Source organism: Mesoplodon mirus (assembly GCF_964341445.2).
Source record: "Mesoplodon mirus genome assembly, chromosome: 11".
In the NCBI taxonomy this organism is placed as follows: domain Eukaryota; kingdom Metazoa; phylum Chordata; class Mammalia; order Artiodactyla; family Ziphiidae; genus Mesoplodon; species Mesoplodon mirus.
Genome location: NC_138987.1, coordinates 76,349,335 through 76,367,206, shown reverse-complemented (window position 1 = coordinate 76,367,206; position 17,872 = coordinate 76,349,335). Strand labels below are relative to the sequence as shown.

At 39.6% G+C, this 17,872-nt stretch overlaps 1 protein-coding gene across 4 annotated transcripts in view; it reads left to right on the top strand.

The window, feature by feature from the left end:
* The window catches only part of BICD1 (BICD cargo adaptor 1), a gene marked incomplete at its 3' end in the record, with an annotated part of 209,904 nt that overhangs the window by 83,780 nt on the left and 108,252 nt on the right, over window positions 1–17,872 (top strand). For all 4 annotated transcript variants that reach the window (XM_082634775.1, XM_082634773.1, XM_082634776.1 and 1 more), the window contains exon 2: window positions 10,684–10,896. In XM_082634775.1, coding sequence (XP_082490901.1) covers window positions 10,684–10,896 — 213 coding nt within the window. The remainder of the gene's footprint in view (window positions 1–10,683; window positions 10,897–17,872) is intronic.

Below are 17,872 nucleotides of genomic sequence, written 5' to 3'. Positions count from 1 at the left end.
ATTAAATAATGTTATTTACAAATTCATACATATATGGTAAACTATAAAGAAAAGCAGGAAAATGGTAAATACAAAATTTAGGATAGTGCTTACTTGGGGAGGGGTTGGGGTGCAGCGAGGGAGATAGGATGGGTAGACAGAAGCTTTTGAGGCTAATGGGTCATGGTCTATTTTTTAAACTACAGAAATTCATTTTGATGTTATTTTTTGTGCTTATATTTTGTTATAAATTTTCTCTGTGTATATTCAATATATAACAACAAAATTTAGAAAAATCTCTGAACAGTTGAAAAAAGAGTTTGTAAAGCAAGACAGAAGGTACCAATTATGAACCATCAAGGATAGAAAAAAATCCAGGCTTTAAGTAAATATATATTTGAATGATAGGCTATTAGGTATTACATTTGGAAAAATCAGGGGCATTAAACCAAACTATCATAGAATATTTAGTTAAGAAGTATAGAAAATATGGTATGTTATTTATTAGAATGATGCCTTGTAGCCCTGTAATATGATGATTAAATCAGTTAAGGATATGTGGTAGATGTTTAAAAACACCTATGGTCAGTCACATCAAGTTAAAAATGCATGTTTTTAATTTTTGTGATAAATGAAAAATGGTTTACAGAATGAAAAATCAGAATCAAAAATTGGTAAATGAAATAACCTATGTTTCCAAGATGGATGGAATGTATAACTGGGTAGGAGTTAGGTTAAAAAAGCCAGAAAAAAAAATGGGGCAAGTTAAGAAAGAGTTGAAAATTCTCACTAAGAGAAGATAAAATGGAATTCTTTGATAAAATCAACCTTAAGGCCTATGCCTTAAGAAATTTCTGTGTTTTGTCTTTTTACATTTTTTTTTTTTTTTTTTTTTTTTTTTTTTTTTTTTGCGGTATGCGGGCCTCTCACTGTCGTGGCCTCTCCCGTTGCGGAGCACAGGCTCCGGACGCGCAGGCCCAGCGGCCATGGCTCACGGGCCCAGCCGCTCCGCGGCATATGGGATCCTCCCAGACCGGGGCACGAACCCGTATCCCCTGCATCGGCAGGCGGACTCTCAACCACTGCGCCACCAGGGAGGCCCTGTCTTTTTACATTTTTAATGGCTTAATAAGAAAAAAGATACATCAGAGTTCCCTTTCTGGTAAGAGGTTCAGTATTTCAGAAATGTGTGGGCAGCTGCTCTCCATGGAGAGGTGAACGGCCTGCTGAGTCATGCACAGGCCTGGGAGAACCTTCACACAGGGACGCAGCAGCCTGTCAGTGTTGGGTGGGGAGAGAGGGTGGGGACTGATATTAATAAGCATTTACTGTGGATTTTATTTATACCTCTTATCTGATATCCTTACCTTTTAGACCTAGTCTGTTTTTACTTTTTTAAGGTAGACATTATTATGCATTTTCCACATTTGGTAACTGAGACATAGAAATTCAAAACCTTGCCAAAGATTGCAGAGGAGGCAGATTTAAACCCAAATACATTTGATTCCAAAGCTCATCTTTTTCCCACAATTAATAGCCAATACTTACAGTGAACTTACTGTATTTGTACCAAGAACTGCTCCAAGTGATACACAGATTTTCTCTAATCCTCACAACAACACTATCAGATAGAAATTATTATCCCCATTTTACAGATGAGAACACTGAGGCACAGAGTGTTAAGTAACTTCTTCATTGTTAAACAATGAGTAAGTGGCAGAGTTGGTCCAGCTCAGGAGCCCATGTCTTTAACCTCTTTTGCCTCTTATGAGTACCTGTGCCTTTCAAGGATCAGGCTTCATTCTGTCAGGGAAACCTTATGGCTCCTAATAAGGTTTGAGCCATGTGAGTCATGAAAACGGATTTCTCCCAGCTGGTTACTTTTGGATTGTCTCACTTACAATGATCCCTTCTTTTCTAATTGGACTGTACCCTCTAAGACACTTTGCTGCTGGAATATAGTGGTTTGGGAAATGTTTCTTAGCCAGTTCAAACAAGTTTAGCTAGTTTATTCCTATTTTTTGTGTGTGTGCTTTATGAGGTCCTTTGGGCTCATTGTTTTCCTCAGAATAAGAATGAATCCTTAGTAGAGCTTTTAGTCCTCTTAAACTCTCAAACTTCATTCTTTAACTTGGACTTTCCTTAAGACTTCATTTAAAACAAATGGTAATTAAACACCATTTAAACCATTGATGGGATTATAACTTATATCCTTTCTACTCCAAAAGTATTTGAAGCAGATTAAAATAAAAGAAACCAATACAGTAGGGGTAAATACACCTCAAGAGTATAGAGAAAACAGGAGATAGTTATACCAGAAACTCAAGATATTTTAGTTCATTGCTACAGAGCATTTAACGCTGAATTTCCTGGCAGCTGAGGCAACAGAGAAATACAATTGGTCAAATGATTTTTATTATATGTTCAAAGAAGATAAAGTAGTTCCTTGGGGAGGATGGGTTTTAGTGATAGGCCATTTGACAACCCTTTCCTTCCTCCAAGTTAAATTATGTCTAAATATTCCCTGGAGCACTCAGCTCTTAGTGCTGTAGTGGAGACTTTAAGGAACTGCCTCAGATACGTCTTTAAAGACATGCCGTGGCTATGCTGTAATTCTTGCTTAGCAACACTTCAGTTTAGCTTTGCTCATCTGGGGAAAGGCCAGGTTCTGGCTCACCCCCTCCTTTGTTCGGGTCTCTACTCGAAGGTCACCCCCTTCTCTGATCGTCCTCTCTAAATGAGGCTCCCTCTGTCCACACCTGCCTGACTATCCCTGCGCTGTCCAACATGGAGGCCACTAGCCATATGTGACAATTAACATTGATTACATTACATAAAAACAAAAATTTAATTCTTTGGTCATATTGCCACATTTCAAGAGCTCATTAGCCACACGTGGACAGTGGTTACCATACTGGACAATACAGATATATCATTGTAGAAAGTTCTATTGGGCAGTGCTGTTTTATACTCTTACTCTGGATTTCATTTTCTTTTCAGAACTTTTCCAACATTATGCTACATACTTATTTTTTTTTTTTTTTAATTTATTTTATTTTTTTGCTTTATAACAAATTTAATCAGTTATACATATACATATGTTTCCATATCCCCTCCCTTTTGCGTCTCCCTCCCACCCTCCCTATCCCACCCCTCCAGGCAGTCACAAAGTACCGAGCTGATCTCCCTGTGCTATGCGGCTGCTTCCCACTAGCTATCTACCTCACGTTTGGTAGTGTATATATGTCCATGCCGCTCTTTCACTTTGTCACAGCTTACCCTTCCCCCTCCCCATATCCTCAAGTCCATTCTCTAGTAGGTCTGTGTCTTTATTCCTGTCTTACCCCTATGTTCTTCATGACATTTTTTTTTCTTAAGTTCCATATATATGTGTTAGCATACAGTATTTGTCTTTCTCTTTCTGACTTACTTCACTCTGTATGACAGACTCTAGGTCTATCCACCTCATTACAAATAGCTCAATTTCATTTCTTTTTATGGCTGAGTAATATTCCATTGTATATATGTGCCACATCTTCTTTATCCATTCTTCCGATGATGGACACTTAGGTTGTTTCCATCTCCGGGCTATTGTAAATAGGGCTGCTATGAACATTTTGGTACATGTCTCTTTTTGAATTATGGTTTTCTCAGGGTATATGCCCAGTAGTGGGATTGCTGGGTCATATGGTAGTTCTATTTGTAATTTTTTAAGGAACCTCCATACCGTTCTCCATAGGGGCTGTACCAATTCACATTCCCACCAGCAGTGCAAGAGTGTTCCCTTTTTTCCACACCCTCTCCAGCATTTATTGTTTCTAGATTTTTTGATGATGGCCATTCTGACTGGTGTGAGATGATATCTCATTGTAGTTTTGATTTGCATTTCTCTAATGAGTAAAGATGTTGAGCATCCTTTCATGTGTTTGTTGGCAGTCTGTATATCTTCTGTGGAGAAATGTCTATTTAGGTCTTCTGCCCATTTTTGGATTGGGTTGTTGGTTTTTTTGTTATTGAGCTGCATGAGCTGCTTATAAATTTTGGAGATTAATCCTTTGTCAGTTGCTTCATTTGCAAATATTTTCTCCCATTCTGAGGGTTGTCTTTTGGTCTTGTTTATGGTTTCCTTTGCTGTGCAAAAGCTGTTAAGTTTCATTAGGTCCCATGTGTTTATTTTTGTCTTTATTTCCATTTCTCTAGGAGGTGGGTCAAAAAGGATCTTGCTGTGATTTATGTCATAGTGTTCTGCCTATGTTTTCCTCTAAGAGTTTGATAGTGTCTGGCCTTACATTTAGGTCTTTAATCCATTTTGAGCTTATTTTTGTGTATGGTGTTAGGGAGTGATCTAATCTCATACTTTTACATGTCCCTATCCAGTTTTCCCAGCACCACTTATTGAAGAGACTGTCCTTTCTCCACTGTACATTCCTGCCTCCTTTATCAAAGATAAGGTGACCATATGTCCGTGCGTTTAACTCTGGGCTTTCTATCCTGTTCCATTGATCTATCTTTCTGTTTTTGTGCCAGTACCATACTGTCTTGATTACTGTAGCTTTGTAGTATAGTCTGAAGTCAGGGAGCCTGATTCCTCCAGCTCCATTTTTCGTTCTCAAGATTGCTTTGGCTATTCGGGGTCTTTTGTGTTTCCATACAAATTGTGAAATTTTTTGTTCTAGTTCTGTGAAAAATGCCAGTGGTAGTTTGATAGGGATTGCATTGAACCTGTAGATTGCTTTGGGTAGTAGAGTCATTTTCACAATGTTGATTCTTCCAATCCAAGAACACGGTACATCTCTCCATCTATTTGTATCATCTTTAATTTCTTTCATCAGTGTCTTATAATTTTCTGCATACAGGTCTTTTGTCTCCTTAGGTAGGTTTATTCCTAGATATTTTATTCTTTTTGTTATGCTACATACTTATTGATTTATGTTCCACTAGAATGCTCCCAAAGGCAGAGATTTTTTTCTAGAATATTGCTAAATCCTCAGGGTCTAAAGCAGTGCCTGTTACAGTTCTCTGTAAATACTTACTGAGTGAATGAACAAACGAATGAATACATTTTAGTATTTCAAATAAGAATATTTTGTCTAATGTCCTCGAGTGACCTAGTATACTGTTCTGTCACAATTTTTAAGATGAAGGAATGAAGATTCTGTAACCAAGGATCATATTTTAAAGATAATTTGATATTATTAAATATACTAGCCGAACTTTTGTCTTTCATATTGTGAAGGATAATAAGCATGAAAATTCCACTTAACAGTTAGCATATTGTCCTGAACATGAAGGTAAAAAAATACCAATTTTCTTGGGATTAAGAAGTCCTGTGAGTAGAATGAGAAAGAAAGGTGCTTATTATATAGCTAAATGGACTTACACTGGCATGTAACTGAAAGCAACTGTGATACATTGTGATGGAATATATTAAAGGTGATAATTGTGCAATTATAGCTACACACATGATAGAAATCATAATACATTCTAAAATTGTATAGAAATGTCAGTTTACCTCAATTAATTTCAAATAAAACTTATTCATGAAATGATTGCAGTGCCTAAAAGGAATTTGCTGTCTGAACAAAATATAACTAGAAGCATGACTGCCCGAGGTTTGCCTATAAATAGACAGCAAAGCTAGTTTTGTGATTTCTGCCAAGTGTGCAGCTTCAATAGCCTTGGAAAAGATTGTGTCTCGTCTCTTGAGTCCAGCTTTGTTAGGAGATACTTGGAATGGTGGTGGAGGAGGGAGGTACCCGGCAGAGCCAGACAGGTCTGGTAAATCAGCTTCAACAATTAGCCAAATGATAGTTGCCAGTTGGCTGTCATGCCCAATTCCAGTTACCAACAATTAGGAATTGGGTAAAGTAGGAGTGTTTTCTCCTTCACCCTCCCTTTCTAAAATGCAGATATTTTCTGTAGTGTTAGTTTTCAGTGGATTTGCAAATGCAGATCATGGGACATCTGTAGCCTGTGCTGGATTGGTATTATTTTTCTATTTCAAGTAAAAAAAAAAAAAAAAAAAGCACCATGGTAAATGTCCTTGGATAACCTTGCATACTTTCAAATCAGGTCCAGTGAAGGGCCATGTTCCTCATAAAAATAATGACTAACTTTGGAAACCCCTATGTTCAGTTAAGTTTTCTGAGCTGCAATAAATATGAATTAAGGATTCATCAAAATGTTAATATTTTCAATTTCAATTCTTGACTCTAATTTGAAGATCTATTCTGTGTGTATGTCTGAAATTTTTTATTTCCTTTGGTGCAGGATCCAGAGTACAATTCTTAAAACTTTACATCAAGAGTGGAAAGATAAATTCACTTGCTATTAAGACATTAGGGGTTGTTTTAGCCACCAAGAGAGCATTGCCTGTGTGCTGAGAATAATGTGAGAACCATAGGTTGCCTTAGTCTGTTGATCTTACTCAGGCAGAGTTAAGAAAATGGCCCTGTGAAAGTTTTCTGTTACATAGATGTGGGAAAGTAGTTGTGAAAAAGAAGCAAGTTGTCGTGCTTGACACACAGTTCATGCTAATTTGAAATTTTACTAATACTTAAGTATGATAGTCAGGGTTCCTTTGCCAGTGTGAGGGTCTACTGAAGACGTAACCAGGTCACCATGGGGAGATGTGCTGCCAGATGTCTCCCCTCCAAAGATTTTTTAATGGGTAATGAATTCAGAATTGACCTCACAGAATCTGATCATCACTGATAGAAAAGCAAGGTAAACATCACTTCCAAAGACAATTTTTCATCTGTTCATAAATCTTATATGCTTATTATCACATGTAGAAGCTTGGCTACTCAAATAAGAATTTCTTTCTGTCCTGAGACTGAGCAAGCCAAACACCAAGAGTATTCTGCTCTGTATAGATGAACAATACTGAAATATTTCTTTCTCTGTTGATGTTTAGGAATCATCTGTTGATTTTGATCCATGTAGAGATTCTAAGAAAGATAGTTTATTGAGACATAGGCTTGCAGGTTATTAATTTTTTAATTTTCTGTTTCTGTAGTATAATTTGGAGATGAATACCAGATTGTCTTTAAAATCACTAAATCATGCTGTCTCCACCTAACTTTATGATGTGCCTTTTAATGATTAACACAAAACTTTTCTGCCTTCAAGTTTGTAACAAGTGTGAAACTGAGTTTTAGAGGTTAATTCCAGCCTTGTTTCTTTATGACCTGTACATAGTCCAGAAGCATCATTTTATGACACTTAAAATTTTAAAATGTATATCACATCATAAAGCCATAGCACTTCTAATTGAATAGTGACCCTTTGGTGTTCAAGTACACATGTTCTTTATTTTTTTTTTTATTTTTATTTTTTTTATTTTTTTTGCGGTATGCGGGCCTCTCACTGTTGTGGCCTCCCCCGTTGCGGAGCACAGGCTCCGGACGCGCAGGCCCAGCGGCCATGGCTCACGGGCCCAGCCGCTCCGCGGCATATGGGATCCTCCCAGACCGGGGCACGAACCCGTATCCCCTGCATCGGCAGGCGGACTCTCAACCACTGCGCCACCAGGGAGGCCCCACATGTTCTTTATAACTGTATGTGCCAGTATTTTATCAGATCTATCAAATCCTTGAGGGCAAAGACTACATTTATTTACCTAACTTTTTATTTTGAAATAACTCTAGACATAGAAAAAGTTGCAAAAATACTACACTGAATTTCATGTACCCTTTACACAGCTTCCCCAGATGTTAACATCTTACATAACCATAGTACAGTTATGGAAACCAGAAACTGACATTGCTACAATATTATTATCCAATATAAAGAATGTATTTCGGGACTTCCCTGGCGGTCCAGTGGTTAAGACTTCACCTTCCAATGCAGGGAGCCATATTGTAACAAATTCAGTAAAGACTTTTAAAATGGTCCACATCAAAAAAAAAAGAAAGAAAGAAAGAAAGAAAGAAAGAAAGAAAGAAAGAAAGAAAGAAAAGGGCTTCCCTGGTGGCGCAGTGGTTGAGAATCTGCCTGCCAATGCAGGGGACATGGGTTCGAGCCCTGGTCTGGCAAGATCCCACATGCCGCAGAGCAACTAGGCCCGTGAGCCACAACTACTGAGCCTGTGCGTCCGGAGCCTGTGCTCCGCAACAAGAGAGGCCGCGATAGTGAGAGGCCCGCGCACTGTGATGAAGAGTGGCCCCCACTTGCCACAACTAGAGAAAGCCCTTGCACAGAAACGAAGACCCAACACAGCCATAAATAAATAAATAAATAAATTTAAATCATATGGGCTTCTAAGAAGACCTCTGCTTAAAAAAAAAAAAAGAATGTATTTCAGTTTTGCCAATTGTCCTAAAGTCTTTTTTTCAGGTCAGAGTCCAATCCAGGATCCCATTCTGCATTTAATTGTCATATTTTCTTAGTCTCATCTAGTCTGGAGGAGTCTTCCTCTATTTCTCCTGACTTTAATACTTTCGAAGAGTCCTGGCCAATAATTCTGTAGAATGTTCCCATTTGGGTTTGCTTGATGTTTTCTTATAGTAAGAATTGGCTTACTCATTTTTGGCAGAAATACCACAGAAGTGACGCTGTTCTCCCCTCAGTGTGTTATATCAGAGAGTACACGATGTTAGTATGTCTTGTTGCTGCTGAGCTAACTTTTGGTCACTTAGTTAAGGTCTGCCAGGGTACCCCACTGCACAGTTACTATTTTTCCTATTGGAATTAATAAATATCTTGGGAGGACATGCTTTAAGACTATGCAAATATTCTGTCTCTCATCATAGTTTTTGCCTATTATTTTATATTCCACTGATAATCTTTACCTGCAACTATTATTACTCGGTGTTTGCCAAGTAATATGCTGACGTCAAGTAATGCTGATGTATTTGATTTCTATTAGAATTAAATGATTTGAAGAGCTATTCCTTCTCTTATTTATTCAGTTATTATATCAATGTGGGCTCATGAATATTTATTTTATTCTATGGATTATAATTCATTACTATAACTATTTTGTTTCCCCAAATTATCCCAGATTTGGCCCTTGGGAGCCCCTTCATGTAGGCTCTTGTGTCCTTTGACATATCCACATTTTTTTTTTTTTTGAGGTACGCGGCCCTCTCACTGTTGTGGCCTCTCCCGTTGCGGAGCACAGGCTCCAGACGCTCAGGCTCAGCGGCCATGGCGCACGGACCCAGCCGCTCCGCGGCATGTGGGATCTTCCTGGACCGGGGCACGAACCCGTGTCCCCTGCGTCGGCAGGCGTACTCTCAACCACTGCGCCACCAGGGAAGCCCCACATAATTTTTTTAAAAGCATTTTGTTACTTACTCTTTGGCACCACATGATGCACCAAGTTCGTTTTGCTCCAGTGAGAGACTCCATCATTTCTTCAAAGAGCCCTAGTTCTTTTAATTGGAGATTGATATTTAGAAACAAAATTTGGCTGCAGGGTTTGCTGACAGAGCTAGGAAATCTGTATACACACACACACACACACACACACACACACAAGCACCTTTCTCTCTCCATCTATCGACCTGTCTATCTCCCTATTAAAGACTATCCTGATAATTCTAATTACAACCCAGTACCACTAGTTTCCTTCTAGACTTCTCCCTTTCCTTATTTGTAATGCCTTTCTCCAACAGGGAGAAACCTGTCTTTCATTATCCATAATATATTTACTTATTTCCTCAGCCCTAGTATACATGTAAAGAAGTTTCAGAATTGTGATTCCATAATCCCTGTGAGAAACAAATTTACTAACTATACTATAGTGTTTGGGTACAGTTCTTTTTGTTTTTAGCTTTACTGTGTATAGCAAAAATACGGATTTCCCAAATCAGTTTAGATCTTTTCTTCTCAACATTTCAGTGTGGTCCTGTTCTTCATTTGCAGTACAGCTGGGTTCATTTGTTACTATTTGTGTTCCTTTTGGGTACCTGGACACATAGAGGCTGATTTTCATTATTATTTATTTGGGAGGTATGTGAAACCTTACTGTAGTTTTAAGAGTCAGAGCGATATGAAAAGGCATTCTCAGAAAAGTGTGACTCCTATGAAATGTGATCCCTTGTATAGCATTTCATTCCCTCATTCTCTCTACCCCATTCCCACTCACCCCCCGTAGCTTACCAATTTCATTACTTTCTGGCTTATTTTTCTGTATTTCTTTTTCCACAGATATGTTTTCTTATACATTGATTGCATTTGAATGTCTTTTTGTGGTACCAGGCAGTTTGAAAGCTGTTTGGTGATTTTTCTCTCTTAAGGATATTGTTCATAATTGATATATTCTTACCACTAATTATTAGAAAGCTAATGAAACTTATTTTCTTTCTTGAAAAATTTTTTTGGGATTTTTCCTGGAATGAAAATGAGAATATGAATTTTGAAGGGCTCACTAGCACTGAACTGTCTATTCCTTAAAAAGATTTGTCTAAAAAATGGTAACATAAAACAAGCAGCAATGTTTTTCAAGTTTTAACCTGTTATATATATATTTTAGCAAGATACTTAAAATTTTTCTTTCTCCTTAATTGAATTTGAATTATTTCAAGTGTCAATGAGAGCTGCTAGCCTGTTAGATGAACTATGTATTTTTTGCTTCTGGAAGTCTTGCAGAATACCTTTTCTTTTACACAAAGTAAAACAAATCATGTTCCCAAGTCTGTTGAATAGTGCAGTGGTGCATTTCACTGTGTGCTCTTTTTCTTTCCAAATCCTCTGCAGGCATTTGGGCAGTCCTTCTCCATCCACCGTAAGGTTGCTGAGGATGGAGAGACTCGGGAGGAAACGCTTCTGCAGGAGTCAGCATCAAAGGAAGCTTACTATCTGGGGAAGATCTTGGAGATGCAGAACGAACTGAAACAGAGCCGGGCTGTGGTGGCCAACGTGCAGGCAGAAAATGAGAGGCTTACAGCCGTCGTGCAGGATCTGAAGGAGGTAAACAAACAACAAACATATTCCCTGTGAGAGAGCAGTGGGAGAGAGAAGTAAGATGAAATTCTTCCTAGGAGAGAGGAATAAAACTTTTTCTCTAATCAGAGGAGCTGTATTAAACAAGAAGCACTCGATGCCGATGCTAGCAATTTTTCTGCTTTTTTAGTGAAATGACAGCTTGTTCTGAGATGAGCTTTTCTCTCTCTTATTGTTCGTTAAGAATTAAAGTCTTTATGTATTGAGTACTTGGGAATTGGCCTTGCTATTTCTGCAGAGGTGTTTAAAAAATACAGCGACCCTAAGGTCACTTCCTCCCCTTTACCTGTTTCAATACAGTGTGGAGAGGAACTGTGAATGTGGTGTTAGCACAGGACTCTCCTCACTGAGGAGAGAGATTCTGGGGGAGTGTTCTGAGGGGTCTTACGAGTCTGGTGATACAGAACCATAAACTCTTTTTCTGGCTGTAGACAAGCAGCAAATTATGGCTGGACTGAGCCTTCTTCAGTCCCCGGGCCCTCCCTGGACTCACTCTTTCCCTTCAGCTTTTCACGTAGCAGCGTCATATGCCAGATGGTTTCAGAGTGGCAGAGTCATTCTGTCCTGGGGGAAGGAGGTAATGTTGGGGACAGAAATAGCCAAAAGCAGCTTCATCCACCAAACCCTTTTAAGAGCATTTTTGAAAACTTCATATTAAGCCGTTCACTCCATTTTTTGATTAAGAAAGCTATAGAAGAGGCAGATTTCCTCTAATTCCTACACCAGTGCAGTGGAGGTTGACAAACAAATACCGGGTCCACTACCAAGTGGGCTCATTAACTGAGCGATTTTTTTTTTTAATTTATTTTTGGCTGCGTTGGGTCTTGTTGCTGCACGCGGGCTTTCTCTAGTTGCAGCGAGCGGGGGCTACTCTTCGTTGTGGTGCGCGGGCTTCTCATTGCGGTGGCTTCTCTTGTTGCGGAGCATGGCCTCTAGGCACGCGGGCTTCAGTAATTGTGGCTGATGGGCTCAGTAGTTGTGGCTGATGGGCTCAGTAGTTGTGGCTCGCGGGCTCTAGAGCGCACGCTCATTAGTTGTGGCACATGGGCTTAGTTGCTCCGCGGCATGTGGGATCTTCCCAGACCAGAGATCGAACCTATGTCCCCCTGCATTGGCAGATGGACTCTTAACCACTGTGCCACCAGGGAAGTCCCTAACTGAGCATTTTGATAATAGAAAAAGGTCAGATGAAAAAATTGTTTGATATTGTGAAATATAACCAAAGTAATCCACTGATACGTTTCTCTTGACATTAGTGACATATTAGAAATAAAGTTTCATTATTATAACATATAAGTTGTTCAAAATTTACTGGAATTTAATCAATAATTTACATTTGCCTGTGTCCATATTACAATGAACTCAGTGAATATTGACAGTAAGATTTCTGCTTTACCTAGTTCATTGTCTTTGCACATGCCCCAGATATAGAAGTATGACTCTGGAGACAAGGAAAGGAGCCAACCAAGGGGAATTTAGTGTTGGGTACCAAAAAGAACATGAGAGTTTTCAGGATGCCCTGCCTCATTTCCCTCCACTGCAAATGATTGTTAAAAAACAAAGCCCAGGGCTTCCCTGGTGGCGCAGTGGTTGAGAGTCCGCCTGCCGATGCAGGGGACACGGGTTCGTGCCCCGATCCCGGAAGATCCCACATGCCGCGGAGCGGCTGGGCCCGCGAGCCATGGCCGCGGAGCCTGTGTGTCCGGAGCCTGTGCTCCGCAACGGGAGAGGCCACAGCAGTGAGAGGCCCGCGTACAGCAAAAAAAAAAAAAAAAAAAAAAAAAAAAAAAAAGCCCATCTCCAGTTCTTCCTTTGATGCATCTGTATGTGCTGGGTCATCACTTGCTTATCCTTTGGAGTACCAGACCTCCTCCTCCAAGTGGACTCAAGGTCATATAGTGCCATAGGCCACCTTCTTGGATTAAGCAAAGCCCAGAACATCCACAGGCAGAGACCTCAGCATCCATGGGCAGCAGGTTCACATGGCAAGTTGGCAGAGAGGCTGTGATATGGGCAACCTGAGGGCCATGGGCACCCACATGCAGGTGGTTTGTGTATAAGGACTGCAATCAATGAGTCAAGCAGTCTTGATTACCAACTGGATGGATCCTCTGAAAGCTACACAACCCCACTGTGTGCAGCAGTTGCAGCTGAGGAAAGAACAGCAAAGGTTGAGGAAAGGGTACCACAGATGTTTTCATCTTGGGGCAAGACAGTGGAGATTGATGGAGCATCCTCACTTACATATGCCATGCTTGAGTGCAGTTTCCAAGGAGTAGATTTATGATAAGCAGCAGGAGTTGATTATTAAGAATGAGGATGGGGGCTTCCCTGGTGGCGCAGTGGTTGAGAGTCCGCCTGCCGATGCAGGGGACACAGGTTCGTGCCCCGGTCCGGGAAGATCCCACATGCCATGGAGCGGCTGGGCCCGTGAACCATGGCCACTGAGCCTGCGCGTCTGGAGCCTGTGCTCCACAACGGGAGAGGCCACAGCAGTAAGAGGCCCGCGTACCGCAAAAAAAAAAAAAAAAGAATGAGGATGCAAGTTAGGAATAAACTGAGGTCGCAAAGGAAACAAAATGCTGAGAAGCCCTTCATTCAGATCAGTTCTCAAATTTTAGTGAGCACCAGAATCACCTAGAGAACTCATCAAAACACTAGTCTTGGGCTCCACCCCCTAAAGTTCTGATTCAGTGTACTAGGTGGAATCCAAGAATTTGCATTTCTAACAAGTTCACAGCAGGTAAAGACCACACTTTAAGAACCACTAATTTAAACTTCTTTGCCTGGCTTAAAGCTGGGCATGGGAGTATCATAAGGCTCACAATTTGGGGAATTGCTGAATGATCCCTTGGTTATAATCCTTTGATTTCTATGCATTTTCAGTAGTTGATTTGCCGTAAGAGAATAACTTGTTACGTCCAAATTTATGTATTTTTAAAATCTAAAACAGCTCAAGGCAGTTTAACCATTTGGGTTTGTCAATAACTAAAAGAAAAAAAAAATGGGTGGTCAGTTTCCTGGTCTTCTAAGTGTGCCAACAATTTATCTGTTAATATTCTTTCTGATGGGCTGAAAGCTAGTGAGTGGTATTACTACATCCCAGAGCCCTGCTGTTTTTCATGCAGACATTGTTTTAATGTCGCTAATAAAATTATTATTAGCATGTAGGGCTGAGGACATTTGTAAAAGGAGAAAAGGAATACTATTTCTTGGTATGTTGATACAGACTTTTGATGGCTGGTGTTAAGTTCAAATCCCAGATTTGTTTTTATTGTAGGCTAGTTTTGTTTGTCTTTTTGTATTCTGGGCATTGATTGGTGCATAGTGACTGGAAGAGAGATGATGAAACAGAAAAATCATGACCTGATGGACATGAAATAGACAAGGATCGACAAGGATAACCAATAAAAAGCGTAGTAAATCATCAGCTTGACAGATGCTGTGTGAATTTTTTTTTTCTTTTTGGCCGTGCCCCACGGCATATGGGATCTCAGTCCCCCTGTCCAGGAATCGACCCGTGCAGAGTCTTAACCACTGGACTGCCAGGGAAGTCCCTGTGTGAATTTAATAATTTAATTAATGGAATTTTTTTTATTTACTAAAAGGACTAATCTCTAATCTCAGTAGGATCATTGGTACAGGCAGAGGTGCCCGTGTGTGCATATGTGCCGTGTGTGTTATGGAAGCTTTACAGTCATATATGCGCACACGCGCACACGTGTGTGTCTGTGTATTTAATTCCACAGCCAAATTCTTTTCCATATATGGTATGTATAGGACAGTGTAGTGGAAAAAATGGAAACATTTCTGAATTAGGTATTAGAAAATCAATATTCTAGTCTCAGCTCTGCTAACAGTTTTAGAATTATACTCATGGTATTTGTCAAAGATTAGTTTAGTATATAGTAAATACACAATAAACATAAACTGTTATCATTAATAATTTTCTGCATCCTCCATAGAGCTATTGTTGAAAATATCATTTATTATGTAGATCCATAGTCTTAGGTTAAAGAAACATTAGGTAAATACCTCTTTGAATTTATTGCCTTGAAAATTCTTTCCGTTGAGATATGAATCAGGTGGTAGGAATTATAGCATGTTTTTATTATTGCTTTGGTTGTTAAAAGCCTCCAGCACTATGTGTCACTGTAAAACCTAACTTAGATTTTTCATATAATTCTCATTTTTAAACATTCTCATCAGCCTTATTGTATATGTGTTCCTAATGGTAAACTGCTTTAAATAAGATTTTTAAGTACAGGGAGTATAAAGAAAAAGTGTCACCCAATCAAAGAACCAAATCAGAGTTAATTTTAAACAAGTTAGGTGTTAATCCTACAGGTCTAGTAACAGGCAGGGGATGGGAAGGGGGGAATCCTTGGGTGACCTTGACCAGCATCATTTCGGTGAGAGCTAAATGAGAGCAGATCGATTACTGTAGAGCCTTTGCAAATACTGAGTAAACAAGTTTGAATTTCATTTTTTTATCTCAACCTATAGGTCTAAAATACTAGAAGATATCCTGAATTTCACTGTACAGCCATGTCACTGTAGCTACCAAGAGCACATGGCTCCCTCTTCTGAATCTTTCCTCAAGTTAATGAAATTTCTGGCACAATACATGAAGCTTTAATACAATAGCTAAATTTCTAACTTGTAACATTTTATTAAGATATGGCCATTTTATATTTCAAAAGCTGCTTAATCCATATGATCTTTATCACATTTGAAGCTCCATTTTTTTTCCCTCATTGGAATATACAACCAAACTTTATAATACACCAGCTCAATTTTTAGGAATCGATTATAGCCACATCTATAAACTTTTAGGCCATGAAGGCACCTAGTGATTATTTGGTAAAGCCTACTCCCAGATCAATAATTCTTTCCCCAGTAACCTGGAATGGTCATGTAGCCTTTACCCAGACATCTCCATCACTACGGAGATGGTAATCTATGAGTCCTTCCAAGGAAGGGACTGTCTTTTGTTTGTCATTTATCTTGGTATCCCCAGGACTCAGCACAGTGCCTGGTCAAAAGCAGACATTAAAAAAAGAATGTTTGTTAGTTGAACTGAACAGAAATAACATACTTTAGGAGTTAGCTACCTCTGGTTTGAATTCCACCTGTGCCACTTACCAACTGTGTGATATTGGACAAGTTACTTTTGTTCTGTAAGTGTCACTTTCCTCACTTCCGACATGGAGATGGTAATACTAATGTACGGGTTCTATGTCAAATGCCGTGCACAAAGGAGATGTTAAATTACTGTTCATTCCTTGTCTTCCAGCTCCCTCCCAAGGCTGCCCATCCTGTTGCTTGGCAGCTCTAATTGTTAAACTGCCCTTTTTTGTTCAGTGAAAATTGACTCCCTGTAATTTTCACCAACTGGCCATATTCCTAGCCTCTAGATCTACAGAGAATACATTTTTTTAGTTTTCTATTCCACTTGACAATTTTAGCCCATGCCCAACAGCTTCAAACATTTGGAAAGAACTAACTTGTCTTCTCTTTTTCATATTAAACATATCTAGATCAATTAGCACTTCCTCATGTGACATGGTTTCAGGATGCCTCAGCATCCTGTTTATTACCTTCTTAGACTGAGATCCAGTGTCTCTTAAAAATCTCTGCTTTTTAAAAACAGACTATTGACTGTCTTTACCCCATTGGAAATTTTTGAAAATGTGAACTCTTGGATGAAGGGTTTGAGTTTCTCATCTTAGGGTTTTCATCTTTTTGGATTTTCCACTTTGCAGTCATACATTCATTCATTCAACAGAGGTCTCTTCACTGCTTGCTATGAGCCAGATACTTGGGTGCTTGGAAGCATCAGTGAACAAAAAGTCAACAAGGAGTGGTTGTTTTCAATGTTAAAACAACTAAATGTGTTCAGAAACTATTTCCTTCTACTCTTTAGTATCTGTGGAGATAGTGAGCTGTGTTTTAGACAACATATACTGTAGATTGAATGTTTGTGTTCCCCAACATTCATATGTTGAAACCTAATGCCCAAAGTGATGGTGTTTGGAGGTGGGGCCTTTGGGGGTGATTAGGTCATGAGAGTGGAGCCCTCATGAATGAGACCCTATAAAAGACACCGCAGGGCTTCCCTGGTGGCGCAGTGGTTGAGAGTCCGCCTGCTGATGCAGGGGACGCAGGTTCGTGCCCCGGTCCGGGAGGATCCCACATGCCATGGAGCGGCTGGACCCGTGAGCCATGGCCGCTGAGCCTGTGCGTCCAGAGCCTGTGCTCCGCAACGGGAGAGGCACGACAGTGAGAGGCCCGCATACGGCAAAAAAAAAAAAAAAAAAAAAGACACCGCAGAGAGCTCCCTTACCCCTTCCACTATGTGAAGACACAGCAAGAAGATGGCCATCTATGAACCAGGAAGTGGGCCTTCACCTGACACTGAATCTGCCGGTGCCTCGATCTTAGACTTCCTAGTTTCCAGAGCTATGAGAAATAAATGTCTGTTTAAGCTGTCCAGCCTATGGTGTTATTGTTATAGCAGCTCATATGGACTAAGACAACATATAACATTTCGTACAGTAAATTACACTCATCTTAGTCTCTCATTAAAACTACAGATAGGTGGTACCTGCTGTAACTAAGCAAAAAACATCTAAACAGTCAGATTAGATGCCATGGACCTCAGCCACCAGCACATAGTCACTTTATTTAAGGAGAGTCCTTCAGCCACTCTTTAAAAATCAAATTGCTTCCACTGCATAAATAGGTGGTTTGGTAATAGTGTGGAATTAGAAATCAGGAAATCTGAGTTCAGGTCCTAACTTGACCATTTTACTAGTTCTGTGATTAAACTTCTCATTTTCCATATAAACATTATAATAACACCTCTCCTAGTCCTCATGATTTTTATGAGGAGAAAATATTTTTCATGAAAGTGCTTTACAAGAAGGAGAGGACTATGTTA